At 37.3% G+C, this 24,195-nt stretch overlaps 1 protein-coding gene across 1 annotated transcript in view; it reads right to left on the minus strand.

The window, feature by feature from the left end:
- Window positions 1-332: 332 nt before the first annotated feature.
- The window catches only part of XYLT1 (xylosyltransferase 1), a 422,795-nt gene continuing 398,932 nt past the window's right edge, over window positions 333-24,195 (minus strand). Inside the window, exons 11-12 of the mRNA XM_051961070.1 lie at window positions 20,273-20,606; window positions 333-8,073 (exon numbers count right to left, since the gene is read on the minus strand). Coding sequence (XP_051817030.1) covers window positions 7,751-8,073; window positions 20,273-20,606 — 657 coding nt within the window. The 3' untranslated portion in view covers window positions 333-7,750. The remainder of the gene's footprint in view (window positions 8,074-20,272; window positions 20,607-24,195) is intronic.

The raw sequence follows: 24,195 nt of genomic DNA on the forward strand, positions 1-24,195 counted from the left end.
TCCCTTGATGAAACATAAGTTCATCAAGAGCAGAAAAGATGACATGCTCTGAAGGAGTGGAGAGGGGACTAGAGTCAGTGAGGCCATCGACCTTCCTTTTGGAAGGGGAGGAGGGTCTTCAGACCTCTTTGGAATGGGGGAGACATTAGCAATCTTCAGCACAGTGACTGGCACATATTAAGTTCTTAGTAAATGCTTACTGATTGATTTATTATTCTCATACCCAAACCAAAGATCTTAGTGGAAGAGATCTAAAATGATGGCTATCTCAGACCTCCAAATCATAGCTCAAAATTTTGGAATAGCATTGAAAAGAAGTCACACTGACACCATTTCGTGAAGATAGCTTTCTTTTTTTTTTTTAATTTTAAAATTCTGCATCTGAAAACACAGTATGACAGAAAGCATTTATATACACCCATGGTGTTTTTGGTATGATACAGTATTTAATACATCCACTGTTTTCTGCAAAAAATCTCGCGTTGTCAGACAAAAAACAAACTCCCCTAGACAGAAAATACAGCTAAGGCACAATTTTTTTTTTTTTTTGTTGTTGTTCTGCTAAATTAAAGACAGAAGGGTGCAAAAATGGGTAGTGCAATGATTGCTGGAGATCACATTCTACAACATGAAAAAAGCATTTGGACTTTTTGAAACTTGGATTACTGGTCAATTTCAGATAATTCAATAGCTCATAAAATAATCCTTTAAATAAATAACAAAATATCTACATCTTTCAGTGTGTGCCATTGGAATTCTTTTTTTTTTATTTAACTTTACTGTATTTACATGTTCTCTCTTTTTTTAAAATCAATAGATTACAAAATATTTCTGTACAGTTTTATGCATATTATGATCTATAACAAAATAGTTATTTTTTAAAACTATATCACCACCTGTCTCTGAAAAATGAGGGAACAGTAATAACTTACGATGAGGCCATTAACAAACACCCCAACGAACCAACAATAACAACAACAACAAAAAAAGACAGGAAGAACTAGAAAGACTAATCCATTCAAAGCCAATGAATTTACTATGAAAACCTTATTTTCTGTTGTCTTTGGGCTGGATCAAATGGTGAGGAATCAAAACAAAAGCAGTTGGAGGCTAGAGGGATTGAGAGGGTGGCACCTCTAAGATCAGCTGGGAATATTTAGTGCAATCTTTCTTAAGCCAATGATACTCAACAAGGGCAAAAGGATAAACAACAGAGGTGCTGCTGATTTACCCTTGAGTGAAGATCATAAAGTTACCGTGTCTTTAAAGGGTAAAAAGGAAAAGCTCAATGTTAGCACTTTGTAGGTAATTAAGTCAACCCATTACAGCTACAACATGCTGTAAGAGAGTACTTCCAGAGTTGGCTATGGTTTATAAGAGCATCCAAACCTTTATTTTGCCCGCAGGAACAATATAAGGTCATTTTTCTTAAAGACTGAATTTGTAAGCAATTTCCATTGTATCTGTGAAACTGTAAATTGACGGGTCCCCCAGTAGGAGGGATAGCAGCAATCTCAAGGTGCTTTCTGTGATGTTGGCGGAGATCCGGAGTGAGACAACATCCACGTTTCCAACATGATTTTAAGGCCACATTTCAAAAAGGAGGAACCTAAGGCTTTGTTGTGTTGTGAGATGAAAGATGACATGCTCTGAAGGAGTGGAGAGGGGACTAGAGTCAGTGAGGCCATGGGCCTTCCTTTTGGAAGGGGAGGAGGGTCTTCAGACCTCCTTGGAATGGGGGAGACATTAGCAATCCAAATATTCCCAGCCAAGAGGAAGGGATTCGTGGCAGACAGAGGCCCAGTCTCCCTCAAGGGGCTTAGTGACAACAGAACCAAAGACAACTCGTTAACAATATACAAACGGGGGCGCATTTAACCGCGCTGAAAATTGGTACTCTGTCATCAGAGAAACCTGTACAGGATCTTGCTGTTAGTTTGGCAAGGTTATATGTAATACTTCTAAGTGTTTGACAGCGAGAAACAGAGAGAATTTGCATAGATTGTACATTCAGCTCAAGGAGATTTCAGATACTTTTTTTCTCCCCCCTCCCCCAGGTAAACTTCTTAGCAGACACTGTGAGGTAGCACCTGTGGTAGAACTCATGGGCAAAATCAGGTAACTGAGGCAGAAGCAAAAAAACCAAAAAACCAAAAAAACAGATGATTGAGCTAGACTAGCCAGCTGTATGTGAACAAGAGGACAGCCCCAGTTTCTACTGTCATGGTTGTTATTGGACAGTAGCAAGCCAAGGAGAAGTGAAAAAAGGACCTGAATTAACATTGCCACTGGGTGAACACCACAGATTGGAATGTGTACGCTAGATAAAAACCTATTATAAGGGTCTCTGCTGTCGGGGTTGGGGGAATTTTACAAGTTTGTCTAACACCATATCTCTCTTGTCCTGGAAATTTTTGATGTTTTCCTTTCATTTTAAAGTTGTTTAAGACATGAAATCCTCAGCCAAGTGGGCTGAAGGCTTCTAGGTAGGCTACATAGCAGCAAATGATCTGATGGCTGATGATGTTCAAATCCTGTGAACTTTCTGTCTCATAACAGGATAATAAAAATGGATGAGAGATGAGGATTGGAAATGGAGAATCACAGCTGTCCTTCATAATAGGGATTGGCTCCATTTTCCAAAAAAGATAACCAGGGACTTTAGTGTGTGGTTGATATATGTGTGTATAGGAGGGTGGAGATAGGAGGACAATGGCCTAAAGAAATCTATGTGATTTCATCCATATTAAAATCTATGTGATTGCATCCATATTAAAAACCATGCCATGGAAACTCTCTTTACTACTACAGACCATCAACTCACAGTCTTACATGGATAGAAATATTGAGCTCTTAGTGTCAAAGATAGGTATTATCAGGGACAGAATTTGAATCCACTGAGTCTTCGTGGCTCCAAGGAAGGCCCTTTTTTGTCTACCATGCTATTACATCTTAGTCAGCACTCATCGTGGGCAAACTCTTTATCTCCAAATTTATGGTTGGAGCAAATCATTCAGGGAAATAATTTGGGGAGAGGAGTATATCTTGAATCTTTTCCTACCAGAGCCATGAAATGTAGCAAGTAATAGCACTGGCAGTTGGAATAGATCTAATGCTAATTATCTTTACCCCTCCTCCTTTCACTATTTAGTAGAAACTTTCTATTGGAGTAAACACAATGGCAGATTTAAGATGAGTAGTATATATACACATTCATATATATATGTATACAATGGAAATACATACGCACATATATGTATGTGTATATGTGTGCACATGTGTGCAACAAGTTTCCTAAGTCTTAGGAAGGATAAAAGGATTATTTGCTTCTTTCCTAATATTTCCTTTCTTTGTTGTTAAAAATATTTATGCTACTTCTCACTATTACTTTCTCTTTACATATTGTCATTTAGAATCGCCTATGAACTGGGGAGGGAGGAGTTAAATTTTGTTTTTTTTAATGTTGTTAAGATGGGAGTTTTTCTGTTTAGCAGCAAATTTCTGTGAATGTAGATACATGACTGATTTACCGGTATCCCATAGAATATGAACGATCAACACTGGACAATACTGATGACTCTTTAGTGGACAGCTCCAATGGGATTCTGCCCTTCATCTCACCATAGCTATAGATGATAACCAGGAATAAATGGTGATTACCTTTAAGTGGCTATTACAGGATCATAGCCATCCCTTTCCAGCATCAAAAAGCTAGGGAAAAATACACTTAGAATTTGGGGATGGCAGCATCCCATAATGGACAGAAAACTGGCCTTGGAGTCATGAGGACCTACATTCAGGCTCTGCTTTGACATATACTGGAAAAATGATCCTGGGTAAGTAATACCTTTTGGTATATTTTAATACCTTAAGACTATAAGTTACAGAAGAGTTGCTGATCTGTTTGATAAAGAGAGTTTACCTACTTTCACTTTCCTATATCAAATAAAATCTCAAGTTTAGACTAAAAACAAAAACCTAAAAGTGATATATGGTTATATCTTCAAAGGGAATGAAATGTTTTTTTAATGTTCTTAAAGCAGATCTAATCAAGATCTAATTCGATTTCAACTTGTTTTGACCTTCGTGGGAACAGACTCTGGGAGGGAGGGTGGGCATCCCTAAATACTATTTTTCTGTTCCACTGGTAGGTGCTCTTGGCCAGGCACTCCCAGGCTGATTCACAAAGACCTCCATACAACCTCAAGCCTCGTTTGCATCATAAAACCAGTATCCAAGGGCACTAGCTTACAATTCACAAGTATGTGCAAATGTAGGACTTGGGTGGAGCCTCTTCCTCTTAGGAGCTGCTTTTATACACTTCCTTTCCTTGTGTCCTGCATCTTGCATGTTGGCCCTAACATTCCATAGTTCACACTCAAGCCTGAATCAACTGTCTGAAATAAAAAAATAAAAACTGTCTCTGGCTAATTAGGGCTATGCTTTCCTGGAAGAGGATCCATTACAATTTGAAAAACCATATGGAGTCCTTGAACTTATTTCCCTTCTCCTTGAAGTGACTGGGGCTGCTCTATCCACATACTTGCAGAGCTCTGGGATGAGTTCTGGATTAAAGGTCCAAAAATAGGTAGCAAGGGGTGGAAGGCACAACTTGCTTGGGGATTTCCTTCTGTGCCTAAACAGGACTAAGAATTTATGCAAAGGGCCATCTACCAATATGTGGGTATGGAGGCAAGCTTAGATTCTTTGCTTCTAACCCCTACTTCTACACTCTATCCTTTGACCTGATAAATCATTACTTCAGCCAGTTACAAACAACAATCCCCACAGAGGATTTGCTCTCATTCCCCAGACACCCTGTTCTGCACTGAAAGTTCAAAGCAGATTCCAGGGCAAACAACCCCAAAGCAAACAAAACCTTGTGCCCAAAGAAATGTGACTTTTCCACAGAAAGCAAGAGCACATGATCACAGTTGGCTTTTCCAATGTGTTCTCCAAATAATAATCAAATCAGTCTCTGGGTAGGGCTGAGAAACAGGCTGAACGTTTTCATTTGGAAAAATGCTATCATGAAGTCTTGGTGCAATTGGGCTCTCATTTAGAATTCTCCTTTTCACCAAATGTAACATCTACAAAGGTATATTCTCTGGTCCCAAAATGTGAAAACCCCAATGGGTGTTCCACATCCCAACCTACTTTCCTATAGCAGGATGGATGGGGAGTTAAGCATAGAAGAAGAAATTCACAGCTTGGACTCTCCCAGAAATAATTCTGGGGTTTCTCCACTCATTCCAGGATTTTAAGTCAGAAATGTCATTGAGTGTAGTAGGTACAACGTCTGGGTGACTGTAGGCTGACATCAACCACACTGATACAATTGGGCTCGCGCTTGAAGTCACCCCAATAATACTGCTACAAATACAGATACTGAGCTGGCTGATTAGGAGAGAGAGAGGTTACAAAAAGGTTTTGTTATTTTTGCTGCTTTAAAAACCAGAATGTTCAGTGAAGCCCTTGCTAACATACTTCCACAGAGAACTGTGTGTAGAGAAGTATCTTGGTTTCTAAGTTTTTAACCTCCTGCACAATTGTTTACATATTGCTATACAAGCAACATGGGACTTCTGTGGAACTGAGCCTAAGATTTCTGAAAGCCTCTTTGTTTTCAGTGACCAAGGAGCAGGAGTATTTCCGTTAAATTTTATCCAGGTGGCTTCACACATAGGATGAACTAACCTTCTTAAACCATTCCCCTCAGTTATCTCACTTCAAATCTGGGCTCTAGAAGTGAGATTTGCTGAAGGATATTCATCAGCAAATAGGACAGGAGACAGGAATGATCCATAACTCAAGGGTTGAAAGGGAAAGAAAAGTCCAGAATATATGTGAGCTGCAGTCTCTAGGCACCTCCTTGGCTTTGCGGAGAAGCTACTAGACTCCTACACAAAGTACAGAGGGTTTCTGTCCAGAGCCTTTTGGACTTGGACTGGGCGGCCCTACTGCTGTCACTACGAGTTGACTAAGAGAACAACTTGGGGGGCATCAGCCTGCCATTGATATGGGAAGAGAATGACTCCATCTCCTACTGACAATATGGGTGGAAACATAACAAGTGTTCCTAACACCCCTGGGTCAGCAACAGTCACAAATTGAGAGTGGGATGGGGCTGAGAAAGGGTGGGGAGCCTTTTGTGAATAAAGGCAGCTTTAGTTAGTATGATAACATAATTGTCAAGCTGCAAAAAACAGCACCTACTAATTAGTCATTGACTAAAACATATAAATAATAAATATCTAAAGTGTTCCTTCTATGTGTCCTTGTTTGCATCCCTGGCTCCATATAACATTTAATGCTCTGACATAATATCAGCACAGCTGACCTCACTATTTCAAGTCCAAAGCAAACTTCAGTAGCTTCAAACCAACACTATGGAGAGAAACAGAACAAGGGCTGGGTGCTCCGTGTCTAGGTCATTTTTGTAACCAAGTGTGCAGTTTTTAAAAGAGAATTTCACCCCTCTGGGATGGTAGAGGATGATGGAGATATCACCCCAATAGCTTATTTTTCTCCAGTTTGAATGAGAGGGCCCTTTGATGGGGTGTGTCCTTGCTTTACTTATCATAGGCATTCAATTTGTTGAATTGAAGAAAACCTTGACCTTTCTAGCAATTCAAATAATTAGAAACTAAAACCCAAAACAAAATGCCCCTAAATAACTGAAGATCTAAACCCTGATCTTATCCTTACGGTCTACGTAAGGTACTCCAGTTGGCATTGCATATAAGAAAAGAGATATCTTTAAAAACTTGATTGGAAAAGGACTTCCCAAAATATTCTGGGTCAAAAAGTTTAGGTCATGCAATTTGGTCACTCATAACCAGCACCGATCATGCACTTGGCAAGGACTGGCCTTGGAAATGGGAGAACCCCTGCAGGTGTCTGGCATTGTTCTGCCTTTCATTCAAGGAACTCTGCTCTGTCCAGTGTCTCATCCCTCTCATACCAGTTGCATATGTCAAATTTCCATTCTTCAGGGACCCAGGTAAGTGTCCCTTTAAATATCTGGGAGACAATATGAGGTAACTGTTTGAACTACTGTCATTGTTCCAACCTCTCACATTCATCTGCCTATAGCACCAGCCAGCGATGATAAGTGGCCATAGACCACTAGCATTTTCACCCCTGAAATACATCAACTACATGCTGTAAGTGTGTATGTAAGGAAGTGTAGCCATCATTATAAAGTAAATATAGCAAATGTCATTTCCTGCCCATCTGAGCTATAATAAAACTAGGCCCTCTATTAAATGGGTGATAGAGAACCCTCAACATCTGGGAAATCACTTTTGGGCTTTTCTTTCCACTTAGCATTCTGGGGGATTGCTGATGGATCTGATGAATACTCATAGGGGCTTTTTGGTTCACAGAGGAGTGAACTTATCAGCTAAAGAATCCCCATAGTCCTTTGGGATCAGACAAAAGACTAAATCCATGGTTTATCTAGATGTCTAGCCAAAGGGAAGAGCTTTAAAGAAGAAAATGAAAATATATGACTGCCTTAGGACGAGGGTGGGGCAATCTATCAATCTCCTGAGCTTATTTGCAGGGAGAACAATGCCAGGCTCCCACTTTGGTTCTTAAACCCTAGACTTCAAACACATTGTGAATATAAAAGTTTCTCTCCAGCCTGGGAACTACTGGTTGGGAGAGGGCTGGGGATGAAAGAGGTTTCAGAATCCCATATACTCAAGGTGAAATTCTCTTTTAAATTCTATAGCACAACCAGATGCTACCTCAGCCGACCATCGGGTTTGATGGCTCCCAGCTCAGACTTGGGGTCTGGGCTCAAGGAACTCCAGGAAGTTTGGCTGCATGTTTGCATGACGGGACAGGCGGTAGGGCCAATGGCACAAATATCCACTGCAGACCAGATTCCCCCAACTAACGAGTCCACCCAGTTCTCCAGCTTTGGGCCGGTGATGGCTGCATTCCTGCGTGCTTGCTCCACATGGGCTAAATTGATAGGGATATTCAGAACCGGGTTCAGGCCCTGAAAACTCTGTTCCATGTAAGCATTACGAGGAGGTCCATTGTGCAACTTCAAGGACTCATCTGAAAAGACAAAGGGGGAAAACAGTGTAAATTAGTTGTTATTTTTGAAACCAATTGGGTCTCCCAATCTCAGTGCGACTAGAAGCTCAGCATCCACTCATGGGTCTAATTTCATTACCAAATGGCTGAGAAAGTATGATCTGCTTCATTTCCAAACCTGGGCTTTTCAGGCTTTCTAGTTGTCTTCCTCTCCCAGGAGCTTGCTATATCCCAGGAGTGATATCCAATTGACTTTATCCCTACTTTAGCAATTCAGAACTCTTGACCTCAGGAGATCCTTCTGCATCAACCTCTTCAGAGGCAGGTATTACAGGAGTGAGCAATGCATTATTTCATATAAAAGTCTGGGCATGGAACTAGGAGCAAGGACACCTGAGTTCTATGGATAGTCCCACTCCAATCATTGCCTTCCCCATCAAGGACGGCAGCATCTTAGTTTCAGGGCTAACCTCAGAGGTCAAACAGTTCAACACCCCCTACCCCCATTTAACAGATGAGGAAACTTGAAATTTAGTGCCTATGGTCACACTAGATGAATGACAGAGAGATCACTCAAACTTGGGTTCTCTGACTTCAAATCCAGAATGCTATTTATACTATGCCATACTTATTCCCAGGATAACTCCCAATTAATCCATTTTCCTCACATATACTGTAGGATTGTTGTTGTTGTTGTCTTATTTTTCCCATTCCTCCATGTTACCTACTTTGTTCCCAGGTCTTTAGAAGGCGCTAGTATAGTGGATAGAGCAGTGGGCTTGTAGTTAAAAGGCCTGAATTCAAATTCAACTTACTGCCTCAGTTTTCTCAACTTAAAAATTAGAATAATAACAACATTTATGTCCTAGTGTTGTTGTGAAGATAAACTGAGATAATACAAGTATTTAGCATAATGCCTGGTACATAGTAAGTGCTTAATAAATGCTGTTATTATTATTTATTGTTATTACATAATATGTTTATCTGAACCTGATTTCTGCCAAACTATATCCCAGTTTTCCCCAATAGTTTTTGTCAAAAAGCAAGTCTTTACCAGTAATTTATGTTTTTGAATTTATCAGTTGACCACTATTTTAAATCACTTCAGTTTCTTGCTTATCTGTTTCATTTCATGTGACTTCTGTGCTTTTAAAATATCATTGTTCATCTGGATGCACTATAAAAACTTTCTCATCTTATATAATACTGTCAGCCCTGTATCTTTTCATTTGGATGGGAGGGTGAGACCATGAAGACCAATAAAGCTCCCTTTAAGGAGCGACTTCAGCCTAGGCTATCTCCTCCTTCCCCACTTGACTTGTAACTTTGGGACTTTTCCTGCATCTCCCCTACACCCCACCCCCACTGTGAGGATCCCTTTCCAAATTTTCTGCTTCTTTCCCCCTTTATATTGTAAGTTTCTCGAAGGAAGAGATTGTCTTCCTTAGCACAGTGCCTGGCAAATAATAGGCACTTAATAAATATTTATTCACTCAATTACTCTCTCTATATAGTATTGATATCCATATAGTACTGATAACTGTTGTACAATACAACAGATCTAACAATGCTATTACTTCCCTTTCTTGTTAGAATTTTTTTTTTTACTATATTCTCCTTGAGATTTTTTTAGTTTTAGTTTTTCCAAAAGAATTTCATTATTATTTTGTATAAATCTAAAAGGCATCTCCTCAGTAATCTGATTAGCAAAAAAAATAAGTTTTAAAATTTATTTAGATTGCATTTTCAATCATTCCTATATTAACATGGCCCAACCAGGAATAGTGAATTTTGATTTATTTCTGTAAAGAATATTTTGTAGTTTTTATTTATATGAATCTTACATGTGTCTTGATAGGTAAGTTGCCAGGTATTTAATGTACTTTATGGTTATTTTAAATGGAAGTTTTCCTATTTCTTTCCCTCCATTTATTAGTATTGTGCAGAAGTACTGATGATTTGTGAAGATTTATTTTGTATTCTGCTACCTTGCTGAAACTATCAATCATCTCAATTAGTTTCTTTGCTGATTCTCTATTTTTCTAAGTACATCATGTTAGCTGTAAATAGAGATAATTTTGTCTTCTTTTTGCGGATGTTTATACCTTGAATTTCATTCTATTGTGTTTCTAGAGATATAATATTTCTAGAATTATGTCAAATAATTGGGGAGTTGGGAATGCCTTTGCTTTATCTCTACTTATACTGAGAAAGCTGCTAGTATTTCTTCATTGCAAAGAGTTCTTGGTTTTATATATATATATATATATATATATATATATATATTTATTTATTTTATTAAAGAAGGGCCCTTCCATGCTTATATTTATTTTTTTTTAAAATGTAAATGAGAGGTTTTTTTTTTTTTTTAAATTAAAGGCTTTTTGTGAACTTGGGGAAAAAATCATTTGGTTTTTTGTTAGCTTTGTTATTTACATTATTAATTATGCTAATTGTTTTCCTAGCGTTGAATTATTCTTACATCCATACTTGGTCATAGTGAATTATTTTCTGCATACATTGTGATAGTAATCTTGTGAGGATTTAAAAAATTGCATAAATATTCACTAGGGAGATTGTTTTAGTTCTTTTTCTCTTTGTCTCTGCTTTGAACATCTCTCAGGACCATATTTGTCTCCCTAAAAGCCACTCCCTAGAGTGTCTTTAATTCCTATTTTGAAGAATAATTTCTGTAGCATAAATATTAATTGCTTTTTAGATATTTGATAGCTTTTACTTTGAAATTTAACTGGTCAAGTATTCCTTTCCTCCACCCTCCCCATTCCTTGGCAATTCATTTATTGTTTACTCAGTTTCTTTTTCTGAGACTGAGTTGTTTTTAAATCTTTCTTTCTCTCTCTTTTTTGTTTTGTTAGTATGGACATTTTATATTTTTGTCCACTCTCATAAACTTACTTTGAGTTTTCAGTTTTGTTGGCCGTTCTTATAGTTCCATATATACAGCTATCCAAAAGACTTTTCCATTATGTTTAAAATTAAACTTTCCTTCCCCATTAAATTCTTTCTCAACAACCTTATTCTACCTTTGACAATATATATTTCTATTTTTCTAGATTCAGTTTATCACCAAGTTTTGTCATTTCTTCTCTTGAACCATCTCACAGATGTATTCCTTCTCCATCTACAATATTTTTTCCCAGTCTAGGATCTAATTTATTAAATCAACAAACATTTATTTGAGTGCTTATGTTTAAGACATTGGTTTCCACATAATATTTGGAATACAAAAATAATAAGACATAGATAGTTGCTGCCCTCAACTCATCTTACTTATGATTTGGTAGGAGACACAGGATCTACACACACACACACACACACACACACACACACACACACACATACATACACACATATATTTTCATGGTCTTCTAGCTGATTTTAGTTTTTCCTTTCTTCAGTCCCTTTTATGTACTACTGTTAGCCCAGCTATCCTAAAACGCTGTTTTCATGACATCATTCCCTTCTCAAGAAATTGAGAGGCAGCTAGATGGAACAATGGATAGAGTGCTAAAAGTAGAAAGATGTGAGTTTTGGTTCTGATTCAGACATGTACTAACTGTGTGATCCTGGGCAAGTCACTTAACCTTGTTTGTCTCACTTTCCATATCTGGAAAATGAGCTAGAAAAACAAATGGCAAACCACTCCAGTATCTTTGCTAAGAAAAACCAAATAGAATCATGGAAAATTGGACACAATTAAAAATGACTGAACAATGGAAAAATGGGAATAATAATATCACTGACTTTACAGGGCTGAGAGACAGCAATTGTAATATGCTATGTAAACCTTGACTATATAAAAACCTGTTATTTCTGCTAGAGATATACTATTTCTAAAAATGTCAAGTAATTGAGAAGGGACAGGGAGTACTTTTGCTTTATCCCTATCTGTAGGGAAAAGCTGCTAGTGTTTCTTCATTATAGATCTTCATTTATTTAAAAAATGTTCTTGATAGTATTAAAAAAAGGAGGCTTGCAAGCTTACAAACACATACACACACACTCATATATTCTTATATATATAAAACTAAATATATACTTAAATATTTAGTTTAATTTTTAAAACCATAAATGAGAGCTACATAAGGTTCTGATGATTAGCAAATTATGTTTAAGATACTGTATCTGATCCATAATTTGGCTTTGTCCTACTTATCTAATCTTATTTCTCATTATTTCTCTTTTGTTCAGACTACTTGCTCACCATTGTCTTATATATTCTTCACTATAATTTCTGTCTCTGTCCTTGTGCTCATTATTTAAATTCTTGCCACAGTGCATGAACACATGGAATTCACTCCCTCTTTTTCAATTGTCCAAATTCTTCTTTTTCTTTAAGGCCCGATGTCTAAAACTCTCATTTTTTTCCTCCAGAATATTCCAGCCTATAGTAATCTTTATTTGCTGCATGCCTTCCTATGGTGATAGTGCCATGTGACTTAATACTTGTGATCTCTTTCTGGCATTTTTTTCTTGCCTATTTACAATGCAAATATCTTGAGGGCTGAGACCATGACTTACTCATTTATATTACCCACAGCACATGGACATAGGAAGGAACATAAGTTGGTTTATCCATTCCCATTGATTTAGATCTTTTACCAAAGACCAAAGGAGTCCTAAGTTTATTTCTACATGGGTTAGAGATGGGTAACATTTTTCTTTGGCAAAAAGAAAGCTCTGAAAGCTTTATTATCCCAATGGCAAGAAGAGTTAGAAACAACGTAACCATTCAACAGATGGGACCAGTGAGCAACAAGGATGAGTAACTAAGAGGAGGGGGAAGTTGAATGAGCCAGGGACTCTCTTTCTGGGAGAGGAAAGAGAGAGAGAGGGGATACCAAAGGCTCTTTGAGTAGGGTCTGGCTCATTCTATAGCAACATCTGCAGCTGTGGCTATCCATGCAATCATGACTATTCAGTATTTCTATAGCACTTTACATCTTGCTTCCATTTTATCCATGCTCCATCCCAGTAGGGAGAGAATAATGGCCTCTCTCCTAGAGAGAAGAGAATGTCATTCTTGTCATTTGGCTGTTGAAGAATATTAGTCGGGGTCAGAAATGGAAATTCACAGCCATGAAATTCTAGAACTGCCACTGAGTTGTGTCTCTTTCTGCATTACAACTGTTCTTTCAAAGCTTCCCTCCAGGCTGGCTTTACAAATGTAACCATAATGTCTTGCCTTTATATAGTTCTTTGAGCCATCATAGTCATGATCTCATTTAATCCTACAACGAACTGGCAAAGAAGATAGGTACGTATCATTATTCTACCATTCTGTTCTTTTTTCCAACAATTCTGTTGTTGTTGATTAGCTTTCATTCATGTCTAACTCTGAGTGACCCCATTTAGCATTTTCTTGGCAAAGATAATGACATAGTTTGCATTTACTTCTCTAGCTCATTTTACAGATGAGGAAACTGAGGCAATTGGGGTAAAGTGACTTGTCCAGGGAACAACAACGGATAAGTATTTGAGGCCAAATTTTCACTTACATAGATGAGCCTTCCTGACTCTGAGTTGGACACTCTATCCACTGTTCTACCTAGCTGCCCCACTTACAGTAATAGTAGAAAGAAATTTAGGGTAAACTTTTGCAACAGGTAAAAACTTTTGCAAGGGCTAAATGGAAACTAAAACAAACCCCTATTTCCCATTAAAAATCATTTATTAAGCTCTAATTATGTACCTAGAATTAGTTTAGGTGCTGGAAAAAAAAAAGATGAAAGAAAAAGATATAGTCCTTCCAGGGGAGTTTTTGCCAAAGAACTATAATAGAAGGCAGAATATGCTAAGACCATGGGAGAGATGAGACAGTGAACATGAAAAATTTTGAGAAGAATCACTTCTGGTGGGGGCTCAGAGAAGGATTCATAGAGGAGCTGATGTCCTGACTGATTCCTGAAAGAAGAGGATTAATTGATCAATAAACAGGTATTAAACACCTTCTATGTGTCAGGAACTGTGCTAGGTGTTGTATCATTTTAAATTATAGTATGTGTATTATATTCATTACCAATAAGCTACAGGAGGGTAGAGACCACCCATCTAAACTTTCCATTGCCCTCAATTACTATCACTGTGTGACGTTCACATTGGTGCTTATTAAATGCTTATTGTAGAAACTGAACATAACCAGATCCCCTTTTTTTATTTTTTATAGCTAGAACTTTGTGCTGACACCAGCAACCTCCAGGAGGAGAAGGAAGCAATAGGATTGGGAACAGGGAAGCCTTAGAATTGCTGTGACCTATGATGTTACAAGCCTCTTCATCATCATCGTCATCTTCCTTCTCCTCCTCCTCCTTCTTACTTACCTCCCTGTTTTCTCAAATCCATTCATCCCAATTTTTAAAATTTCAAAGTCCAAAAGATGTCTAGAAAAAGCTCTATCCCAAACTGGTCTCCAAGCAGCCTTGCTATTCACAGGTAATGAAGTGGTCAGAGAGGAGGGGAGAGATGAGGAATATTCTCACTGAACTGGATGAGGGGTTTTCCTCGATGGACTATCTGATCTAGATACCTAGAGCTGAGAAGGGCCTTAGAGGAAGTCCAATCCAACCCTTTCATTTACAAAAGGGATAACTGAGGCCTGAAGAGGTCAAATGACTTGCTAAGGTGACGTGGATAATAAGTGACAGAGCCAGGATTCAAACCTATGTTTTTGAACTCAAAATACAGCACCACATCATTTGAGTCACCTGTAAGTCTAAATTGGGCCAGGGGAATGAAGTGATTCTAAAGGGGGCCTCTTGACTTCAGAGACACAGGACTTATTTTCTTGCCCCTATCTATCTTCAGTTTGTCAAGAGTCCCCCTAGTATTACTTATATAGATAAATCTGTGTGTGTGTGTGTGTGTGTGTGTGTGTGTGTGTGTGTGTGTGTGTATGTATGTGTGTGTGTGTTAGGTAAAATAAAATGGAGGAAGTAAAAGGAATGAGTGAAAATCAGTTCCTAATTGTGTGTTTTCAGATGTTTTTCTATTTATTGAACAATTTTGCTCAACTTTTTCTTCTTTTTTCTCAAAAAGAAAATAAACTTGTTATGTAAAATGTATTTCTCTCAGAAAGCCGGAGGGGGGATTTCATTGATATAAAATCAAAATCTACCAATAAAAATTTATTTAAAAAATCATTTTCTGAATTTAGAGCTCATTAGTTCAAGTGGGTTGCCACAATAAAATCTACATTTATTCATTATGTCACTTTGCTATCTTTATGAGGTCATATATTTTACCTTATATTATAATTCTTTGGCAGATAATTCCCTTGAAAGGACCTGTGTATCTTTTTTTTTTTTTTTAATATTTTTTTATCCTTAGCATCTAAGCCAATTCCAAGTAGTTAGTTGGAGCTTAGTAAAATTTTTTTTTAATGAAAAGGAAACCACAGTGCACAGTCCATGCCTTTATTTATGACCCATCCAGTCCAATCTCACAAACATTTATTAAGCATTTACTACTTAAAAGTCATTGTGCTAAACCACAAGGATACTGCTTAGCAAATAAGGTGGAGAAGGTTTGGAGTAAGACATGAACTTGGAGTAATTCCCTGTACTCTGTTTCTATATTCCCTTAACTTTCACCAATATGCCATTGATAATGTTTTTTTCATTATGAATTAACCAGCTCATGGTAACTGAATTTGAATGCTATGTTAAGTTTTCAAGCTCTGTCTCTAATTTAGTAAATCTAGAAGACCTTGTAGTTAGGAATAGAGATGCTGCTTCCTTTCCTTCCCCTATTTTCTGGCTGACAAGTCCCTGACACTTTTCCAAAGTTGAGAGGTGGCCTTGTCTTCCACTTTCAGCAGAATACCTTCCTAATCTCTAGTTACCAGAGAATTAAAAATTAAAATTTTTTCCTCAATGTAAGCACCACATCATGGATTTGCTTGCTATCAACACTTACATGCCAAGCCTTTGCATGGGCAGAGAAATTTTGATTCCTTACTATGCTCAGGGAATAGGGGATTCCTCTTAATTCAGAATCATTTCTTTTACTTATTTCAGATCTCATTTTTTACATATTTCTTAAACTGATTAACTCACTTTTCTGTTTCAGTGAGGACAATCTGCTAACCACAACTGATCATTTAAAAACTGAATATCTTGTAGTATTGTAAACATATAGGAACCTGGGTACAAAACAGACTAGCTCCAGAATCTATGTTCCCTAGAAATTTGTTTTTTTGACAAATTATCTCCTCCTTTTACTCTCTAATAAGAGAACAACAAGTTAGTTGTTTGAAAATTCTGGCTAATTACTGACTGGTAACTTTCATTGAGGTGACTCATAGCTGACCTGATCTAAGACCAGTTCCTTATCAGAAGATGCTCAGTGTAAAGTTAACTCACAATAATTCTGATATTTGTAACCTTTCTTTCTGCCATCCACTTATGATAGATTGAAAGGTAGAAGCAATTATCCTCTTTATTTTCTAGATAGGGAAACTGAGGTAGGTGAGTTGTCCAGGGTCACACAGGCAGGAAGTATCTGCAACAAGATTTGAACTTAGATCCTCTTGACCAGTGGTTCTCAAAATATGGTCTAGAGAATCCTGGGGATCTTCGAAACCTTTTTAAAGGGTCTACAAATTCAAAAATAGTTTTTATTTCCAATATGGTAAATGTCTATAAATATAATCCAGATAAACAAAAACTCTTTGGAGAGATCCTCAATAATTTTTAATAGGTAAAGATACTGAAAACAAAAGTTTGAGAACCACTGCTCTTGATTCTAGGCTCTGTACTCTCTCTGCTATACATCTTAGCTGTCTTTTATAAAGGAACATGTGGCTATTCCTTTAAAAGAAAAAAATAAAGCAACATTTGAATTCCATATATGTTCTTATATAGGTTGTCCCTTTTGGGGGGAGAAGTTAATGTACCTTTGTGCAAATTCTAATCTGGAAATACTTGTGATCTTTCTTTTAGTCTATCCACCTTTGGTGGACTAACTTTTTGAAGACTTTGTATTTGCTATACATTTAGTTTTCAAACACAGCTTTGGACCATTTCAGGGAGAATGACAGGAGTTTGAAAAAGTAAAATGATTTGCCTAGAGTCATGTAGACAATAAGTGCCTGAGTCCCACTTTAACCTCAGGTCTTCCCAATTCTACATCTGGTACTCTAATCACTAACCCACCTAGTTGCCTAGCCAGGAAATCCAATTCAGGGGCCTTCTAGAAAAGAATGCATCTCATGGGGAAGTTTACAATCAAGCACTTTCTCAGCAAGCATAATTGCACTATTCTTCATTCTTTCTTTGATTTAAATGGCATATTTCTTCTAGAAATGCCTAAGGTACAAGTGACATTAACTAGGATGTATATATATGTGAAAATAACAGAGATATGATTAGCATCCATTGTGGCCAATACCAGGACTGACAATGATGAATAGCTGTACTGAAAGGAATGAAATTGCGAAGTGTAGTCATCTTCAAAAAAAGACTTCATATAAGCTTCTTTATTTTACATGAAACAAAAATGGTAACAGCCCTCTGTAGCAAAGATTGAGAAATTAGGATCCCAAGTATTATTCCTGGATATGACCTAGGGTCTTGGATTTGGATTTCTCCATATTTTCCTTCTCAGAGAAATTTTAAAAATATGGAAGTAATTTTGTTCTGCAGATACCAGGTACACTTAGTATTTCTTTAATGAATGAATGGATGGATGGATGAATGGATGAATGGATGGATAAACCTATAGGGAATATAGATTAATGATCACTTTTAAAAAGTATATATGATATATACTGTGCTAAAAACCGAAAGATTTATAATTGCATCTAGATATTTTAAAGGAGTAAACTAAAAAATCTCTTCTTATTAATGACTCAATCATGTATTTTTAACTCCACCCCCAGATTTCTGGTAAATAGAAATCATGTTATCTCTAGACAGTGGTAGACATCATTTGCCAGTAGAACAGAATCTGTCCTAATTTTTCTGTCATAGCTTTATAATGCCTTCATTCTGCCTAAGTGGGGTGGTGTTGAAGGAGGGGTAAAGAGTACAAGTAATAAAATGGTGATGAAGCACAAAAGCCAGGAAATTCAAAGTAAAAGGAGCAGCTAATGAAAATTTTGAAACATAGAAGCCAAATATTATTGCTGAGTTAAAAACCCTTATGAGAAGTGAGGCTAATATGGGAAATGCTATTACAACACCAACTCTTGATGCTTTCCTCTGTAATTAAATTTTCTTCAATTCTACCTCATCAGATTTCTTGAGATTACTAGGGACACATCAATAGCTAATTACTCTTGATGAATCGTTTTACAAATTGTATTTCTCCCACCTTCGTGTTCTTTGTAACTGGAACATCGTTAGCAAAATGTTAGCAATTACTAGCAAAGCATTGTCTGTTCAGCAATGGCTGAATGACCTCAATCTTCGCTTTGCATGAGATGGAACCATTCCCCCAAATGGAAAAATGCAAGTTAGAAATGGGGCACAACTTAACCTTTAAAGTGATCCTAACTAGGTGACTTTTTGGCTGCTCTTTTTTTGTAGTATCTGCTGCTTGAACAGCTAGGGAGAGGGGGCTGGTAAAACTGTTCTCATAATCTCAATGTGTCATGCATACATTTGTTTTAGAGTTGTTTTCAGTTATGTCCCATATTTTGTGACCCTATTTGGAGTTTTCTTGGACTGGAATGATCTGCCATTTTCTTCTTCAACTCATTTGACAGATGAAGAAACAAAGATAAACAAAGTTAAGTGATGTCCTGAGGATCAGGCAATTAAGTAAGTATTTGAGACAAGATTTCCACTCAGGAAGATGAGGCTTCCTCAAACCAGGTGCTCCATCAACTGTATCCCTAGCTGTGTGTGTGTGTGTGTGGGTGTGTGTGTGTGTGGGTGTGGGTGGGTGTGAAGCTAAGTATTAAAGGCAAGTAATCAATCAGTTAGTCAATGAACATTCATTATGCACTTACTATGTTTTAGGTGCTGTGCTCAGTGCTGCCAACACAAAGAATGGCAGAAGGGAGTCTCTGTTCCCAAGTAGCTCAGAGTAAAAGAGCTCATGTTTTATCACTACCCTGGAGATTTGGAGGGAAAAAGTGGCTTCTTAAGTCCCAACCTCTGTTCCCAGGTCACCCTGGAGAAGTCAGAATTCTATGCATGTTCTGAATAGTAATTAGTAGGTTATAGACTTAGCAAACAGTACATAAGCATCAGGAAGACAGTCTATGCTTTCACCTCAGTCTTCATAAAGAATTAAGAACAAAGGAAGCTAACTTAATTTACATACAGGCAAATTAATGCATCCCCTTCTTGAAGTTATAAATCCCCAGGGCCAAAATTCTATCTTCCTCCCCCACATTGCGCATTTTTCAAAATTGACAACCAGCACATCATTATTGATGAGCTAACAATGGCTGAAATGCATTTTTTGGCTTCTCTGTTTATTGTTGTTTAAATGGAGACGTGCAACTTAAAAAGTTAAAAAAAACAAAAACAACTTGGAAAAAAATGGGCATGTTAGGTGCCCTGCTGAGAAATATGTTAAGTCAGACCCCTCTGGGGGAAAATTAGAGTGCATTAGCTCTCAGCAGTTGCCTGGTGATGTTGGTATTGCACGAACGGCAAGATTCACTGATAGCAAAACGCCTGGCTCAGTTTATTTTCCATCCCATCATAAATATGATCAAGAACTTCAGGAGGCTCGATGGGAGAGTTTCATCTGTCTGGTATATATTAAATATTAGACAGATGGAGTCTTTTTAGCATGGAGGGAGAAAACGAAGAAGCTATTCATAGCAAACAAGCTGGATTTTACCTCACTGAGGAAAATATTGGAAACACTGAAGATATACTGTCCCAGTGTGATCCTCACACACCTGAAATATGTCTCAGACATATGAAGAATCGAGAGGCAGCAAAGTATTGAGAGAAGAATATTTGTACTGGAGTTGGAAGACATGAGTTTGAGTCCCAGCTCCAATACTTAAATAGCTATGTGAAATTGGGCAAATCATTTGGCTTCTCTGGGGTTCAGTTTCCTCATGGGACATTACTTGTATTACCTATTCATAACATTATTATTAGGAAAGATGAATCTTCCTGATTAAAAATCCAGTGCTCTACCCAACTACTGCTTCCACCACCACTACTATAGAAAAACTACATTATGCTATGGATAGTATGTCTTCCTAGGAAAGATCTAAGTGAAAGACGCTTACCTGGCTTAATTGGCTGCTTATTAGAGAAGGTCAGAGGAGTAACGAGGAATTTGGTTTCAGCAACTGGCACCCAGTGATGCAGAATTTTGACAGTCCAAACTCCAGGCCGAAGGGGCAAGTTCAAAGGTGGTTTGTAATGTGTGAACTCAGCACTGGACTCAATCAAGATGTCATAGGTGGCTGCAATGACATTGACAGGATCGACCCAAATGACAGTCACTGTCACATTGGGCCCCTTCCCCCATTTCTGCATCCCCACTGGTTCATCCATTGGCCCAAGCAGTCCTCCAAAGTTGCGGAATATCCTCTCCTTGGCATCCCAGTCAGTTCCAATCTGAAATAAAAGGGGAGTTGGTGAAATCAGCTTGAATGATGAACAATTGGATGAATCTCAGTTTCTTTTCTTTGAGTTAAGTTTATCTCATATATGTCATAGAGCAAAAACCAGTGTGTCCCCAAAAGGGAATAGAGTTGTTGAGTGAGGTTTTGCAAACCTTGGTTTTTAGTGATTTTAAGACCATAGCAATAAAACTCCCTCTTGATACAGAAATCAATCTAAGCAAGAAGATCTTAAAAAAAATGAACAAAAGCATTGCTGTAGTTAATAATGAAAATACGTCTATAATGTAGCAGATTTTCCCCAATATCTGAGAAATATTTCAAATAAACAAATATTACCATAATTTTTCTAGCAGAATCTAGATCTTAAGAGAGATTTGGCAATAGAAAATCAATCAATCAATCAATGAGATCTTTTAAATATCATACATTGTACTAGGTGCTAGGGATAAATCATTATATGAATTTTCCTCTTAAGGAGTTTATATCCTATAGAAAGAGACATGTATTTATATAAGTATAAATAGAAAAGAAATATATGGCACTTAAGTTCAAGGAAGTTAGGAAGGGAGGGATGGAAGATGAGGAAAGACTTCTTGGAGAAAATGGTCCTAAAGCTGAGTGAGAGTTGAAGGAATTTCAGATTCAGAATAGTACCATATGTGAGAGACAGAGAGAAGGCCATTTGGATCAGACAATAAAATGCAGAAAGGAGAATAATGCATAATAAGTCTGGAGATATAAGTTAGGGCTAGATAGTAAAGGGCTTTAAAAATACAAATAGGAGTTTAAATTTTATTTCAGAGGCAATAGGGAGAACCTGGAGTTTACTGAGTATGAGATGATATGGTCAGATTAATGTTTATGGAAAATCACTTTTGTTGCTGTGTAGGAGATGAATTAGAATGGGATGAGATGTAGAGGGAGACCAAAGCAGAGGCCATTATAATAGTTCATGTGATATGTGTTGAGAGTCAGATCTAAGAAGGTGGGTATGTGAGGAGAAAGAAGTTGGATGAGAGAAAAGATGGTAAGGAGGTAGATAGAAATGATGAGATTTAGTAACTGGTCAAATATGTGGGACAAGGGATAGTGAGAAGCTGAGAATAATGCTAAGGTTTTAAATCTGGGAAACTGGAAGAATAGTAATGATATCAACAGAAATAGGGAAGTCTGATGGAGGGGTATGTTTAGAAGGAGAAAGAAGAGCTCCATTTTGGACCTATAGAATTTTGATACATGCTTGAAATGGTCAATGGGCAACTGATGATTTTTGACCAGTTGACTGGTCTCCTAACCAGTCAGGAGATACTTAGGCTAGACATAACTATCTGTGACTCATCTGCATAGAAATGATAATTAAATAATCCTTAGGGGCTGATGAAATTACCAATAGAGAGTACAAAGAGAGATAAGGAAAAGAGAAAACCTAAATACAGCCTTGGAGAATTCCCACAGTTAGGGAGTGTGATATGGAGGATCATCTAGCATAGGAGACTAAGAAGGAATGGTCAAGTAGGTAATAAGAGTAAGTGTCATGAAAACCTAGAGAGGAAAGAATATTTTGGAAAGAGAAGGCTTCAACACAGTAGTAAAAAACAGAGAGGTTAAAAAAAGAGAGAAATAAACAGACAGAAAGAGGGAGACAGAGACAGACACAGACACACATACACACAGAATAAAAGAGGGAAGAGATGTCTGAGGGGACAATTTCTAGAGAAAATGTTAGGAAATGGGATCAAGAGTGCACAATTCTGGTCTTTGTGAGGAAAAGGGCCGTCTCATTATTTAGGTCTCAAGGAAAGGAGAATGAAGTGTCAAGGGGTTCGGGGATGAAGAAAAATGGAGAAGAGGGAGCTTATGGTAAATGATCTCAATTTTCTTAGTAAATACAAAGTGAGAAAGATATATGGTAGGTTACAGAATATTGACAAAAAATGACTCATGGGAGAAGTGGTATAAAAAACATCATTGATGACATGTGTAGCCAGTAAAGAAGGTGATATTCTGGTCATGTAACAAAATGAGATATAACAAATGGATAGGCCATGGGCTGTATGGCTGTCTTTAATATAATAAAAGAAAAAGGCTTCTAGTACATTGGGACAATCTCTAATGACTATACAAAATCATAACATATGGGTCCCAGAAGATGATGAATGAATGAATAAAAAAGGCAATTATTAAGTGTCTACTATGTGTAAAAGACTGTACTAAGCATTGAGGAGAAAAGTATGACAGTCTCTGTTCTTGAGAAATTCACAATAAAAGCAGGGAAATTTAGAAAAAGTTCTGCTACAAATAAGATATATAGGTCTCAGGATCTTTTGAGTCCTTCTGATTCTAAGAATAGTGCTCTTTGTCAGTATATCATACTGCTTCTAATTCTAAAATAACAAAATATGAAGAGTGTGACCTGCTCTCTGAACATTTCAAACTGGACATCCCTGAAACACGCTGTTCAACTGAACTAGTTTCTCCTCAAACCACCTCTTTCTGAAATTCCTTATTTTTGTTTTTCATTAGCATTCTTTGAATTACCCAGGCTTGCAGCCTCAAGGTTGTCTTTGAATCCTTTTGATTTACCTCATATATCCACTCTATTGTCAAAACTTGTTTCTATTGCTACAATACCTTACGTATGCATCTCCTTCTCCTCACTCAGAGCTAGGAAATGGACTAGTCTGGAAATATAATATAGGACTAGGTTATGAGGAGCCCCCTATTACCTGTAGAAGCAAATGTAAAACCTAATGATGTCATTTAAAGTATTTCATGATGGTGCTTCCATGCTAGCTTTTAATTCTTACTATACATTACTCTTCTTTGTACTCTTTTTGTACATGTATATGTAACAAAATGTTACATCCTATTTGGTCTTCTAACTCTTCCTTACACATGGCTCTCAATTCCTTGCCTTTGTAAAGAGTTCCATTATTTTTCTATCTCAGAACTGAAGGAACTTATGTTTCTGATGCTGTTTTTAATTATCAACAATAACTTGAGTTCCAGTCTATCCAGCCTGATCTCTCTATATTTCTTTATACTAAATTTCCATTCTCACCAAATTTTTCTATAAACTGTCATACTGAACACATTTTGGGCTTTTTAACTTCCACACTCTTCTCAATTTTTTTTTTTACCAAATTTTTCTTTGCCACATATTTTTTATTCTTCTTCTTTGGAATGTTCTCTGACCTACCTTTTTCTTCTATCCAAATCCTAGGACCTTCAAGATCCAACTTGCATCCTAGCTACTTTACAAAGTCTTGCCTGACCATCCCAGCCTATCACAATCATCTCCTTCTCTGAATTCTGATAGAATTTATTATCTCTGTCAACCAAATGGACAATGCCTTTGTTATTGTTGACTTAAACTATTTGATTTTTTAATAAAATTATTCCTTCAAGATAAAGACTACATACATACATACATACATACATATATATTTTGCTTTGTGTGGAGGCAATTGGAGTTAAGTAACTTGTTCAGGATCACACAGCTAGGAAGTATTAAGTGTCTGAGACCAAATTTGAACTCAGGTCCTCCTGATTTCAGGGCTGGTGCTCTATCCACTGCATTA

This window comes from Antechinus flavipes, chromosome 1 (genome assembly GCF_016432865.1).
Source record: "Antechinus flavipes isolate AdamAnt ecotype Samford, QLD, Australia chromosome 1, AdamAnt_v2, whole genome shotgun sequence".
Classification (NCBI taxonomy): domain Eukaryota; kingdom Metazoa; phylum Chordata; class Mammalia; order Dasyuromorphia; family Dasyuridae; genus Antechinus; species Antechinus flavipes.